We start from the raw sequence: 15,210 nt of genomic DNA on the forward strand, positions 1-15,210 counted from the left end.
GTCTCCAAATCGTCCAACCTAAGCTGTCCCTCTAATATACTTGTTCCTAATCCTGTCCTTCTTCATCATCCCAGTGAAAATCTTATCATCTTCAACTCTGCCACCGCCAGCTCCTCCTCCTGTCTTTTCATCAGACAGGAGTAATAACCCTAATATGCATGTCTTTTTGATGGTGGGGGACACCAGAACACCCGGAGAAAACCCATCACAGACACGGGGAGAACATGCAAACTCCACACAGAGGATGACCTGGGATGACCCCCAATGTTGGACAACCCCAGGGTTTGAACCCAGGACCTTATACGTCACCCTGTATTCCTTTTCTTGAAAGATGTATTCACCACAGCCATTTCCGTCCTTTTCGCAAAATCCACTACCATCTGTCCTTCCACATTTCTCTCCTTGACACCATACCTACCCATCACCTCTGTTCCCTTCACCAGCATGTCCACTGAAGTCTGCTCCAATCACCTCTCTCTCCTCCTTGGGTACCCTCTACACCACGTCATCCAACTCACTCCAGAATTCTTCTTTCTCTTCCATCTCACACCCAACTTGCGGGGCATATGCACTGATAACATTCATCATCACACCTTCGATTTCCAGCTTTGTACTCATCACTCTGTCTGACACTCTCTTCACCTCCAGCACACTCTTGACATACTCTTCCTTCAGAATTACCCCTACCCCATTTCTCCTCCCATTCACACCATGGTAGAAGGGTTTGAACCCACCTCCGATGCTCCTGGCCTTCCTTCCCTTCCACCTGGTCTCTTGCCCACACAGTATACCTACCTTTCTTCTCTCCATCCTATCAGCCAGCTCTCTCCCTTTACCAGTCATAGTGCCAACATTCAACATTCAACATTCCACATTCCGACTCTCACCTCCACACTCCTACCCTTCCTCCTCACCCACTGCCTCTGGACATGCCTTCCCCCTCTCCTTCTCCTTCGCCCAACAGTAGCATAGTTTCCACCGGCACCCTGCTGGCCAACAGTACCGGTGGCGGTCGTTGGTAACCTGGGCCTCGACTCACCTCATACACATTCTACATATTATAACATAGATGTTTCTAGCTAAAAGTTTGATGGCTTAAGTCATATCAGTTCAGTTCAGGGAGTGTTTCAGGTCTGATAAGATGATGATGATATTTCCACAGCAACAGTTAAACACAGCATAGTAAGTCATCTCAGCCGGGACTGAAGACAGTGTGGCTTCAAACTGGAACTATTCTCCACTTCAACACACAGAACCATCAGTCTGGACCTGTTTCTCTGAGGGAGAGATAGAATGAAGATGAATGATGATGATGATGGATGATGGGGGACTGATGGCGTGCTGGTGTGTTTCCAGGTGACGCGGGTGGAGGAGCCCTCTAAATATGGGGTGGTTGTGTTTGAGGCGGAAAGCGGCAGGATCCATCGCTTCGTGGAGAAACCTCAGGTGTTTGTCTCCAACAAGATCAATGCTGGCATGTACATCTTCAACCCCAGTGTCCTGCACCGCATTCAGGTACACTCTCTCTCTCTCACACACACACACACACACACACACACACACAAAACATCATCACCATTACCCATCATCTTTCTACCTCTTTCTGTCACTTCTCCATCACCCATCATCCTTTTAGGATCACAAGAATATTTCTATTGTCAGAGTGCTGTGACCTCTGATCTTTGACCTCTGTTTTTGTTGCCCTGGCTTTGCTGACTGTGTTTAGCTGAGGCCGACGTCCATAGAGAAAGAGATCTTCCCAGTCATGGCAGAGGAAGGGCAGCTGTATGCCATGGAGCTACAAGGTAACAAGGGATCAGTTCTGTGAACCTGTATTACAGTAATACCTCCACCCGTGATACACATGTACCGCTTCACAGGCTGGGGGGGACAGAAGTAATACCTCCACCTGTGATACACGTACCGCCTCACAGGCTTGTGGGGGGGGGGGCAGAAGGCATGTAGCGGCGTTATGTCTTTAAATTACACAAAGGTAACAGTAGTGGTTAAATTACATGGGCTTGTCAGAATTCCAGTAATCTTTACTTGTATTGCTTGTAATCACAGTCTCAGTATGTTTTGTAGTCACACGGTGAAAAACAGATAGATACAGTAAACGACAGCAGAGGGCAGCATCTATCCCTACACCCTCCATTCAGATGAGGAAAAGAAACATTTTGGGGAAAGGGGACTGGGAGAAACCTGGTGAAGAGCATCAGCAGAGGATTTCTTCTCCGGGACATATCGATGTGTGATGAGCAGACGTGAAAACAGCTGGAAATATAACTGACTGCACTGTGAACATGAAACACAACCAATCACAGAACAAATGGAAAACTCCAGAAGCCTAACATGGCCTTAAATTCCTCTGATTACTTAAGTTTAAATCTTTAAAAATGTTAAACGGTGTCATGTAGCCATCAGTTAAATAGGTACATGTTCAGGCTGTTGTTTGAAGCCCCAGCTGTTCGTCTAAAGGAGAACACAGCACGAGGGCTAAGCGTGCTGCAAGGTGAAAGTTCAGAGAAGTTTGAAAACAGGGTCATTGGAGCTGTAGAGGACCTAAGCAAAGGAAATCAAAGGAAGCACTTAACATAATACTGTAGCAAATTCAGGGGCAGCCGGGAACCGCCGCAGCCAGGATGTGAACCCGGGTCCCCCCCCCCACAGGCGACTACGTTAACCAGTTGACTAAAGGGTCTGACCCGTTAGCCAAGGGCTAGCAAGTCTATTTATCCGTGCACGTTACACTACCCCCCTCCTTCGGGGATAATTACATGGATAAATAGACTCGCCAGCCCTTGGCTAACGGGTCGGACCCTTTAGTTGACTGGTTAGCGTAGACTTGGGTTTGCGTCTCAGCTGCGGTGGTTCCCGGCTGTCCCCTGAAATCGCTACAATACAATAACATATCAGGAATACTTTCTTTTCTTTACTATCTTCAAGTAGAAATAAGGAAGTTGTTAATGGGCAATCACATGTCATGTTACATACTGCTTTCAAACCGGAAAAAGAGTTGTTAACAGCTGGACAATGCCATGACTGGATGGCAGCTTTCAAAAAGAAAAAAAGAAACTAACATTATTTTCAAATGGAACATCATTTTGATGTCCATAGAATATACAGTGGAAGAGGCAGATACGTTGAATATAATGGTAATTTTTACATGATCAGGAATTTGACTTGATGCCTTGCTCACCTGTTTTTCAGAGCACAATATCCTGTTACTGCCTGTAGTGACATGGTTAATCTGGTTCTAATGTTATAATCGATGATGGTATGTATATATATGGTGATACTGGTGCTACTGGTTTAACCCTGCCTTCCTTACCTGTGTCTCCAGCCCATGGCACCAGCAGACGTAAGCTGATATTTTTTTTGCAGAAGTAGAATCAGAACCCTGATCCGCTTAGAGACGCAGCCAAAGCCATCAGCAGAGGACACTAAGAACCTGATTCAGCCAGACAGAAAACAAAGCAAAGACATTTTGTGGATGCAGATGGTAGATTTGTGTGCTGGAGAAGCCAGTCAGCCTCAGATTCGTTGAAGTGGAGGGTTTTCCTAGTGGCTCCCTCAGGACTGCTATGTTTTCAATACAGAATGACAGTTCAGATGGCTCGAATGCTAAACATTTGGCAGTTACTCTATTGATCCGAATATCAGACAGGATATCTTCCTGGAAATACATCTGAAAAAGTGGGGTTGTCTTATATTCAGGGTCTAGGTGTTTAAATGTCAGTATACTTTCACAACAGTTGGTTGGGGATGAGTTGTTGCCTCAAGTGAAGGAGTTCAAGTATCTCGGGGTCTTGTTCATGAGTGAGGGTAGGATGGAGCTGGAGATTGACAGGCGGATTGGTGCAGCATCAGCAGTAATGCGGGCATTGTACTGGACCATTGTGGTGAAGAGGGAGCTGAGCCGGAAGGCAAAGCTCTCAGTTTACCAGTCACTCTTCGTTCCAACCCTCACCTATGCTCATGAGCTTTCGGTAGTGACTGAAAGGGTGAGATCGCGGATACAAGCGGCTGAAATGAGTTTCCTCCGTAGGGTGTCTGGGCTCATTCTTAGAGATAGGGTGAGGAGCTCGGACATCCGGAGGGAGCTCGGAGTAGAGCCGCTGCTCCTTCGCGTCAAAAGGAGCCAGTTGAGGTGGTTCGGGCATCTGATTAGGATGCCTCCTGGGCGCCTTCCTTTGGAGGTTTTCCGGGCACGTCCAATTGGGAGGAGACCCCGGGGTAGACCCAGAATTCGCTGGAGGGACTACATGTCCAATCTGGCCTGAGAACGTATTGGGATCCCCCAGGAGGAGCTGGAGGGCGTTGCTGGGGAGAGGGACATCTGGAATGCCCTACTTAGCTTGCTGCCACCGCGACCCAACCCCAGAGAAGTGGCTGAAGATAAATGAGTGAAAAACAGACGGTGCTAAATATCTGTAAAACGAATGTTCCCTCCTGACTGAAGCACCTTGTTTTTGGCTGGACCGGCCAGCGGGGCCAGGTCTACAAACCTTAATGTCTCAGACTGACTGACCTTCTGAGTGATCAGTTTGACACGATTTGGCCGCTGGATCAGGTGACCAACGATGGTTCCAGCTAGCGGTGACCAACAACGTTACTGAAGTTACACGATTGGTCGGACAACCAACAAAGTCGCTGGTAAACACGGAAGTAGGAGTTTCCCTATCGGTCGTGACTCAGCGGTTCGCACACTAACAAACGTGATATATTGCTGCTTGTGGACAATACTGGAACGCCTCATTCCGGCTCATCTCCCGCTTCACCACAATGGTCCGGTACAACGTCCGCATTACTGCTGATGCTGCACCAATCCACCTGTCAATCTCCCGCTCCATCCTACCCTCACTCATGAACAATGCTATTTAACTGTATTTCAAACTGTAAACGTTTTAAAATGGAACCAATGTCAAAACAGTCGCTTTCTAAAGGTAGTGGCGGTCTAGCCATGTACTAGGTTTGAACCTAGTCTTGTTTTTTCTGTCTGTCAGATTTGTTTCAAGACTGTTCTACAATTACACTTCACTGCCATGGTTAATGCAGTTATTGAAATTTTGATAGGCTACATGGTTGTTTTTTCACTATGAATAAAAACGAGATTTGGTCTTCAAAAAGTCTCCAAAAATGAGTCTTGATAGGGGGGGCGGGTGTGTATAATCAGGGTCGTCTTATATTCGGATCAGTACGGTAGTTAGAATAAATAATAAGGTAACAATGCATCTAACGGGATGGCGGCTAACCAATGAGAGTGTAAAAGAGCTGGGGTCATCGTCCAGTCATGTGATTCTGTTGGTATCAAATTCCAACCTGACCTCAGGTAAGATGCATTGTTTCTCTAAACTGCGAGGCTCGTTGTAAGACAGGATGGAGGTTTGTAGTCCACAATATGGAAGGCTGACCTGTCCGACTGGTGAACGGTGGTAACACCTTTTATCAACGGTCATACTGGATAGCAACACGAACACGGGTGTTAAACAGAAACCACTGTGACAAGTCTGCTGACCACCAACCTACCTGTCTAAATTGTAAAAATCAGAGGGCGTCCGGGTAGCGTGGCGGTCTATTCCGTTGCCTACCAACATGGGTATCCCAGTTCGAATCCCTGTGTTGCCTCTGGCTTGTTTGGGCGTCCCTACAGGCACAATTGGCCATGTTTGCAGGTGGGAAGGCGGATGTGGGTGTGTGTCCTGGTCGCTTCAGTAGCGTCTCCTCTGGTCGGTCGAGGTGCCTGTTCGGGGGCGAATAGCGTGATCCTCCAACGTGCTACGCCCCCCTGGTGAAACGCCTCACTGTCAGGTGAAAAGAAGCAGCTGGCGACTCCACATGTGTCAGAGGAGACATGTGGTAGTCTGCAGCCCTCCCCGGATCAGCAGAGGGGGTGGAGTAGAGACCGGGACGGTTCAGAAGAGTGGGGGAATTGGCCAATTACAACTGGGGGGGGGGGGAGGGGGGATCTGGGGGTAAATTGTAAAAATCATAATGGGTCAGATATAGTGCCCTTCTGGATCATTTTTGTCCAGTGGTTATGTTTTTCAGGGCAAGGCCAATCAGAAAAAAGCGGTTAAGGAAGCCCAAACCAAGAAGGAGATGGCCACGCTGCTGGTTTTGATTCCTTTGCTGTAACCGTCCTGTCCTCACGTTTCCTCCCAGCGTTGTCTGACTCAACCCTGTCCATCCTGCTGTCCCCTCAGATGTACAGAAATGCTCTCAGAAGTGGTAGAAAGATGTGGATTAGCTAGAGACTCTGGTCCGTGGAGTAGTGAATGTGTTTCCTGCAGTTCTGTGTGGGGGAGCAGTCTGAAGGAAACACTGTTGAGTTTGTAGTTTGTTGGAAATAAAAAAACAAGAGACATGCAGCAGACTGAGCCTCCTTGTGATGTGACGGCTTCTTAAGACTGTGTAATAACCAGCTGGCTTCAGATTACATGAAGTCCATCTTGGGGCACAAACCCAGGAGGTTGTTGAACCACCCAGGTTTCAGATGGCGGGGGAATGGGTCACGTTGACTGGTCAACCTTGCTGCTGACGCTTCATGAAACATTACAGCCACCGTTCCACAACACAAGGAGACATCCCGTCACTCTGCAGGTCAAAAGACGAGCAGTGTGGACCTAATGCTGCACGTCTCTGTCTGTCTGTCTCTCTTTCTGTCTGTCCTTTGTCATGACTGCCCGGTTTCTTTCTGTCCTGTCTGCCTGCCTGTCTGTCTTGTCTGCCTGTCTGTCTGCAGGGTTCTGGATGGACATTGGACAGCCTAAAGACTTCCTGATAGGGATGTGTTTATACCTGCAGTCTCTTCGACAGCAAGCTCCGGAGAGGCTGCGGACAGGAGCCGGCTTTCTCGGGAACGTTCTGGTGGTGAGTTTAGTTCCAGCCACTAAGTTTGTCCTCCATTGTGCTTGATGTGATTTACATACTCTTTATGTACTCATGTGATTTACATACTCTTTATGTACTCATTATGTGATTTACATACTCTTTATGTACTCATGTGATTTACATACTCTTTATGTACTCATTACGTGATTAACATACTCTTTATGTACTCATGTGATTTACATACTCTTTATGTACTCATTACGTGATTAACATACTCTTTATGTACTCATTATGTGATTTACATACTCAGTGTTACACAGAAGTGAGTGAGTGGCTGGTTTGTTGTATGTCGCTGCTAGATGGCATGTTAGTTACATCAAGGCCTACCTCACTGCAGACCTAGATCCCTTACGGTTTGCATATAGAGCCAACCGATCCACAGAAGACACAATATCTACCACACCCACCTCACTTTGTCACACCTGGAAGGGAAGAACGCCTACGCCAGGATCATCTTCATCGATTTCGGCTCGGCATTTCACACACCATCATACCACAACAACTGGTAGAGAAGCTGAGGTTGCTGGACGTGCACACTGGTACCTGTACCTGGGTCCTGGACTTCTGATGCAGCGGCAGCAGGCTGTCAGGGTGGGCAGCCTCACATCAAATTCCATCTTAGTGAGCACAGGTTCACCCCAGGGCTGCGTCCTGACCCCGTCTTGTTCACCCTGCTAACCCATGACTGTACTGCCAAATTTGACACCAACCACATCACCAAGTTTGCAGATGATACAACAGTAGTGGATCTCGTCAGCAATAATGATGAATCTGCATACAGGATGGAGGTGAAGAAGCTAACAGCATGGTGCGATCCCCACAACCTCTCCCTGAATATAAGCACAACAAAAGAGATGGTGATTGACTTCAGGAGGGTGAGCAGGCACCATCATACGCCGCTGACCATCGATGGCCTCACTGTGGAGAGGGTCAGTAACATCAAGTTCCTGGGAGTGCACCTGGCAGACGACCTGACCTCAACCATTAACACCTTGGCCATCGTTAAAAAGGCCCAACAGCGGCTCCATCCCCTCCGGAGACTTAAAAGGGCAAGCCTCCCCAATCCAGCCCTCACCACCTTCTACAGGGGCACCACTGAAAGTATTCTAACCTACGGTCTCACGTAGCTGAACAGGATAGTGAGGACAGCTCGCAAGATCATTTGTGCCCCTCTCCCCCTTCCTGTTGGAGATTTACCATCACCGCTGTGTTGGCAGAGTCTCCAGCATCATTAAGGACCCCCACTACCCCCACCCCCCATCAGTGCTGGTCACTCGTTGACAGACACTGGCTGTCAACACTGAATGGAAATGGCACTTGAATAAACTGTGTTGTTAATTGTTTGTGCTTTTTTTGTTTTGTTCTCTCTGTTTTTATGTTATTTTAGTGGTATCGTTTTGAGGGACTTTTGGATGTGTATTTTTATCTTTGGGCGGCACGGTGGTGCAGTGGTTAGCACAGTTGCCTCACAGCAAGAAGGTCCTGGGTTTGAGCCCCGGGGTGGTCCAACCTTGGGGGTCGTCTCGGGTCGTCCTCTGTGTGGAGTTTGCATGTTCTCCCCGTGTCTGTGTGGGTTTCCTCCGGGGGCTCCGGTTTCCTCCCACAGTCCAAAGACATGTAGGTCAGGTGACTCAAAGACATGTAGGTCAGGGGACTCAAAGACATGTAGGTCAGGTGACTCAAAGACATGTAGGTCAGGTGACTCAGCCGTATCAAATTGTCAATAGGTGTGAATGTGTGTGTGTGTGTGTGTGGTGGGGGGGGGGCCCTGTGATGGCCTGGCGGCCTGTCCAGGGTGTCTCCCCGCCTGCCGCCCAGTGACTGCTGGGATAGGCTCGATCGTCCCGCCACCCCGGGAGCAGGATAAGCGGTTCAGATAGTGGACGGGTGGATGGATGTTTGTCGTTTCTGTTGCGCTGCCGTGGGCTGGGAGAAACGGCATTTCGTTTTTATTCATGTGTGCAGGTACATAGTGAAAAGGACAAACTAAATCTTGAGTCTATACAGGAACTGGACACATAAGGTTTGTTTCTGTAGAAGTACAGTTAGTTGTGGGGAACTATTTAGTGTAGTTTAACAGTTAGTGCTTGCTATTTCGCTAAGGGGTGTTATGTAGGATTTAGGTAGTTTGCCCTGAGCCTGACTCAGTAGTGGTGATGTCTGTCTGTTATACTCGTCTCTTTTATACATGCCTGTCTGTATGTTGTAACCCCCCCCCCCCCCAGGACCCGTCGGCTCAGATTGGAGAGAATTGTACCATCGGTCCCAACGTGACGATCGGGGCCGGGGTGGTGCTGGAGGACGGGGTGAGGATCAAACGCTGCACGGTTCTGAAGGGGGCCCGGGTTCGGTCCCATTCCTGGCTGGAGAGCTGCATCGTGGGCTGGAGCTCCTCCGTTGGCCAATGGGTGAGCACATTAATACAAAAATATTCTATTAATACCAATTACATTATTTATACTTCGTTATATTACTAATAACACCATTGATTATACCTGCAAAATGAATCAGATTAATAGTTTAAATGTTTTATAATAATATATGTAACATTAGGTGTCTGGGTAGTGTAGCGGTCTATTCTGTTGCCTACTAACACGGGGATGACCAGTTCGAATCCCCGTGTTACCTCCGGCTTGGTTGGGCATCCCTAGAGACACAATTGGCCATGTCTACGGGTGGGAAGCAAGATGTGGGATGTGTCCTGGTCGCTGCACTAGCGCCTCCTCTGGTTGGCGCTAGTGCAGTTGGAGTTGGAGTTGGATGGTGTGTAAGGGAGTTGGATGGTGTGTAAGGGAGTTGGATGGTGTGTAAGGGAGTTGGATGGTGTGTAAGGGAGTTGGATGGTGTGTAAGGGAGTTGGATGGTGTGTAAAGGAGTTGGATGGTGTGTAAGGGAGTTGGGTGGTGTGTAAAGGAGTTGGATGGTGTGTAAGGGAGTTGGATGGTGTGTAAGGGAGTTGGGTGGTGTGTAAGGGAGTTGGATGGTGTGTAAGGGAGCTGGGTGGTGTGTGAAGGAGTTGGGTGGTGTGTAAGGGAGTTGGATGGTGTGTAAGGGAGTTGGATGGTGTGTAAGGGAGTCGGGTGGTGTGTAAGGGAGCTGGGTGGTGTGTAAGGGAGCTGGGTGGTGTGTGAAGGAGTTGGGTGGTGTGTAAGGGAGCTGGATGGTGTGTGAAGGAGTTGGGTGGACAGAGATAAGTGAGGTGAGTGTCTGAATGTGGCTGCTGTGGATGGGAGAAGCCTGCAGTGCTGAGACTGTGCTTGCAGGAGATGGGAGGATGCAGAGGGTGAGGACGCTGGTCCACAGGTGGTGGGCTGGGCCATAACCTGGACGTTGTAGCTCAGCTGCCCTCTGAGAAGCTGGTGGAGTTACACAACACATTGCTGTGTAGTTTGATAACCACACGGTCCATCACAAAGAAACAGCGGAGGTTCTGCATTAACATGTGTCGGTCCAGCCCAGTAAGAGCGGCGTGGACCCCGACATGCACGCCCACTACAGCCCTGGTGGTAGAGGCAGGGAACTTTAATGTCACGGAATAAAAACCTTTCCCAAATGACAGCATGCAGGTGTAGGATGGTACACGGTACTTATAGTGGTAATAGTAATGATGGCTGTATGAATAAGAAGGGTAGTTTTAATCATCTTAAAATGCCGCTGTAGTTCGTTGTATATGAAGCTATGAAGAGGAAGAAGAGGTGAGTAGATGCTGTGATGGAGGCTTTATTTATCCTGCTCACATATGAAACAGCATCATTCTCCTCACTGTGAAACCTCGTCTCTGTGCAGGTGCAAGATGACCCGTCACCTGTAAAACCCACCAGATACTGGTGTGTCCTTTATTTTGGCACTAGAACCACCATGGCGGTCATTGTGACCGTTTTGGATTTTCAACGTTCAATAAGTTTGTGAAAAATAAAGATACAGACCTGCTGCTCCCTGAATTCTCCTAAAACTGCATATGTTTGCATTAAAATGAGTTTTACACCAACTGCACAAAAAGTTAAGATCAGATCTACCTAAAACGACCATGAGGGGTCAACATGACCGTCTTGTAATGTGTGCGTGATTGTGTGCGTCATGTCAGTATTTATGACACGTGTTGGTCGCAACATTCCCTTCGTGAACTTCGTTGCTCTGTGCTAGAAACACACTAGCGCCCTCCAGTGCAGAGAGATAGTCTAAACTAGATGTTTGATTATGTCCAACATGTCTGGTTACAGACGCCGTTACAGACGCACCATGACTACCACCGAGGCGCCGCAGTATTTACAGGCGCTGGACAGCGGCCATTTTAAATTGTTTGAAAAGTAGTATTATTCATTCATTCATTCATCTCATCTTCAGCCACTTCTCCGGGGTGGGATCGCAGTGGCAGCAAACTAAGTAGGGCGCTCCAGACCTCCCTCTCCCCAGCAACGCCCTCCAGCTCCTCCTGGGGGATCCTAAGGCGTTCCCAGGCCAGATTGGACATGTAGTCCCTCCAGCGAGTTCTGGGATCAGCAGTAATGTGGACGTTGTACCAGACCGTTGTGGTGAAGAGGGAGCTGAGCCGTAAGGCAAAGCTCTCATTTACCAGTCCGTCTTGCTTCCAACCCTCACCTATGGTCATGAGCTTTGGGTAGTGACCGAATGGGTGAGATCGTGGACACAAGCGGCTGAACTGAGTTTCCTCCGTAGGGTGTCTGGGCTCAGCCTTAGAGACAGGGTGAGGAGCTCGCCGGACATCCGGAGGGAGCTCGGAGTAGAGCCGCTGCTCCTTCACATCGAAAGGAGCCAGTTGAGATGGTTCGGGCATCTGATTAGGATGCCTCCTGGGTGCCTTCCTTTGGAGGTTTACCGGGCTGGCCAACTGGGAGGAGACCCGGGAGTAGACCCAGAACTCGCTGGAAAAAATAGTATTAAAGTTGTTAAAATGTTAATTTTGGTGTCAGTCGTTTCCTAACAGACATGCTAACGTACGTATGTAATGCATTAATATCTCAACTGGGTGTACCTCAACAGAATATAGAGTTTAAAAACCGGTGGTCATTTTGACCACCCATGGTCATTTTAGGTAGGAATGATATCCCGGTCGTTCTTTAAACATTCAGATTCACCAACGGCTGCCACTACTTTCCCCGCTGTAAGCAGGTGTTCAGAGTGCAGCTGCTGAGCTGCTGAGGTGACTGGTAAAGAGGAGAGTAGGGGACCAGATGTACCAGCATCAGGCTCGTGGTGCCTTGCAGCGGTGACGTTGTTGTATTAATGATAATGTGAACTGATGATTTCCTCTGCATGTGCGTCAGGTGCGTATGGAGAACGTGACGGTCCTGGGAGAAGATGTGATCGTAAATGACGAGCTGTACCTGAACGGCGCCAACGTCCTGCCCCACAAGTCCATCACAGACTCAGTACCAGAACCACGCATCATCATGTAGGACTGGGCCAGGCCTTCCAGCAGAACACAACACAATTCGGCGCCTTCATGCAAACTTTACCGACAACACATGCTGTGCCGGAGGGAGAGAGGGAGGGAGATGGATGTGGGATGGGGATTGAAGAGAAACAGATTTACTATGCATTAACACAAGCAAATAGAGGATCAATGAATAGATTTAAGTTTGACCATAAATGTTCACTGGCAGCCATGTTGGCCACAGCCCTGCTCTGTGGTATCGGTACCAGGTGGTTCTCTGCTCCATGGTGTAGGTACCAGGTGGTTCTCTGCTCCGTGGTGTAGGTACCAGGTGGTTCTCTGCTCCGTGGAGTAGGTACCAGGTGGTTCTCTGCTCCGTGGTGTCAGTACCAGGTGGTTCTCTGCTCCATGGTGTAGGTACCAGGTGGTTCTCTGCTCTGTGGTGTAGGTACCAGGTGGTTCTCTGCTCCGTGGTGTAGGTACCAGGTGGTTCTCTGCTCCGTGGTGTCAGTACCAGGTGGTTCTCTGCTCCATGGTGTAGGTACCAGGTGGTTCTCTGCTCTGTGGTGTAGGTACCAGGTGGTTCTCTGCTCCGTGGTGTAGGTACCAGGTGGTTCTCTGCTCCGTGGTGTCAGTACCAGGTGGTTCTCTGCTCCGTGGTGTCAGTACCAGGTGGTTCTCTGCCCCAGGGTGTCAGTACCAGGTGGTTCTCTGCTCCATGGTGTAGGTACCAGGTGGTTCTCTGCTCCGTGGTGTCAGTACCAGGTGGTTCTCTGCTCCGTGGTGTCAGTACCAGGTGGTTCTCTGCTCCATGGTGTAGGTACCAGGTGGTTCTCTGCTCCGTGGTGTCAGTACCAGGTGGTTCTCTGCTCCGTGGTGTAGGTACCAGGTGGTTCTCCGCTCCGTGGTGTAGGTACCAGGTGGTTCTCTGCTCCGGGGTGTAGGTACCAGGTGGTTCTCCGCTCCGTGGTGTAGGTACCAGGTGGTTCTCTGCTCCGGGGTGTCAGTACCAGGTGGTTCTCTGCTCCGTGGTGTAGGTACCAGGTGGTTCTCTGCTCCGTGGTGTAGGTTCCAGGTGGTTCTCTGGTTCTCTGCTCCGTGGTGTCAGTACCAGGTGGTTCTCTGCTCCGTGGTGTAGGTGCCAGGTGGTTCTCTGCTCCATGGTGTCAGTACCAGGTGGTTCTCTGCTCCATGGTGTCAGTACCAGGTGGTTCTCTGCTCCGTGGTGTAGGTACCAGGTGGTTCTCTGCTCCGGGGTGTCAGTACCAGGTGGTTCTCTGCTCCGTGGTGTAGGTACCAGGTGGTTCTCTGGTTCTCTGCTCCGTGGTGTCAGTACCAGGTGGTTCTCTGCTCCGTGGTGTAGGTACCAGGTGGTTCTCCGCTCCGTGGTGTAGGTACCAGGTGGTTCTCTGCTCCGTGGTGTCAGTACCAGGTGGTTCTCTGCTCCGTGGTGTAGGTGCCAGGTGGTTCTCTGCTCCATGGTGTCAGTACCAGGTGGTTCTCTGCTCCGTGGTGTCAGTACCAGCTGACATTAGGAATGTTGTCCATGTTACCATTGTGTCGTCACGGAGGACTTGCATCATATTTAGAGCCAACACCTCGTTGGACCACCATACAACCTGGACTAACTGTCTATATATATGTGTGTGTGTGTGTGTGTGTGTGTGTGTAGATATACATATACATATATACATATACATACACACACACACACACACACACACACACACACACACACACACACACACACACACACACATATATATATATATATGGCTCTGCTGTTAACCACTGCTGGATCATGTTGCCTTGTCTTTTGTTTTTCTCGTGTTTTTTTTCTTTAATTTAATCTAATGTCTTTTAATTGTGTTGTCATTAGCCTGATAGGTGTTTCTGTCATGTAAGCTGGGTGCCATGCTGCCAAATGGAGCCCTGTGTTTTCCACAGTGTGGGCTGGAGTGACGGGTGTACCAGGGGTCCTCTGCAGTGACCTCGCTGCACAGGACCACAGGCTCCCTGCTCTTTGTGTGGAAAAGGAGTTTTCTTGTATTCCAAATGTCCCCCCCCCCCCCCCCACGATTATTTCTTTAACAAAGCCGTTTTTTAGCAACAGTTCACATTTGTTGGAAGCAGGCAGCTGGTCTTCTAGTGAAACAAGACTGTGTGACTAACATCTTAGTGGAGAGGTTCTGATGGGACTAGATCAGTTCTAGAATCATACAAACTGGGGAGACTGAGGGAACCCTTCATGCTGACACCCAAAGATACAAAATACTCATGATTACAGTAAGTGTGAATTTGCATGACTGTCTCCAATTTTATTTGTGTTGCCCAACATCACAAATTACACATGTGCCTCAGGGGGCTTTACAGCAACACCACATCCTGTCCTTAGACCCTCTCATGGGATAAGGAACACCTCCCTAAAACCCTTGAACAGGGAGGAACAACAGGAAGAAAGCCCAGGGAGAGCACCAGAGGAGGGTCTCTCTCCCAAGACGCACAACCTGACATGATGTTGTGTTTACACAATTTACACAATACACCACTGATAGAGGATAACACAGTTATAATGGAATTATAAATACATGAAGAACATGATGAGGAGGATGTCAAGCAGTGTCCAGACACCACCGGGACAGCCCAGGACCCAGGCCACGTGAGCAGCATGTAGACAAAAATAACAAAAGTCACGTCTGAGTGAGAGAAGGATATAACATTTACACAGGATAACGACATCATATGGATTTATAAGATATATAAAAAACTAGAGGGATTCCTCAAACCAGTGGAAGTCAAACCTCCCTTTCACTCACTGATGACATCACAGCATTTGTAACTTTGATAGCAAAGCTCTCGGCCTGTCTGTGTTTCAACCCGGCAGAGATGGGAGATTTTAGATTTCAGTTGAGTGTGTAGAG

The 15,210-nt window shown here is 48.8% G+C and overlaps 1 protein-coding gene across 4 annotated transcripts in view; it reads left to right on the forward strand.

Annotated features, from left to right (window-relative positions):
- gmppb (GDP-mannose pyrophosphorylase B) overlaps nucleotides 1-12,983 on the forward strand; it is a 31,270-nt gene extending 18,287 nt beyond the window's left edge. For 2 of the 4 annotated variants that reach the window (XM_056273380.1, XM_056273379.1), the window contains exons 6-10: nucleotides 1,357-1,515; nucleotides 1,727-1,805; nucleotides 6,746-6,873; nucleotides 9,120-9,302; nucleotides 12,180-12,982. In XM_056273380.1, the coding sequence (XP_056129355.1) occupies nucleotides 1,357-1,515; nucleotides 1,727-1,805; nucleotides 6,746-6,873; nucleotides 9,120-9,302; nucleotides 12,180-12,311 (681 nt within the window). In that variant the 3' untranslated portion in view covers nucleotides 12,312-12,982. Of the gene's footprint in view, nucleotides 1-1,356; nucleotides 1,516-1,726; nucleotides 1,806-6,745; nucleotides 6,874-9,119; nucleotides 9,303-12,179 lie in introns of all 4 variants that reach the window. The other 2 variants (XR_008809785.1, XM_056273381.1) reach the window with 2 other exon arrangements.
- The last annotated feature ends 2,227 nt before the right edge of the window (nucleotides 12,984-15,210 follow it).

Source organism: Lampris incognitus, chromosome 2 (genome assembly GCF_029633865.1).
Source record: "Lampris incognitus isolate fLamInc1 chromosome 2, fLamInc1.hap2, whole genome shotgun sequence".
Classification (NCBI taxonomy): domain Eukaryota; kingdom Metazoa; phylum Chordata; class Actinopteri; order Lampriformes; family Lampridae; genus Lampris; species Lampris incognitus.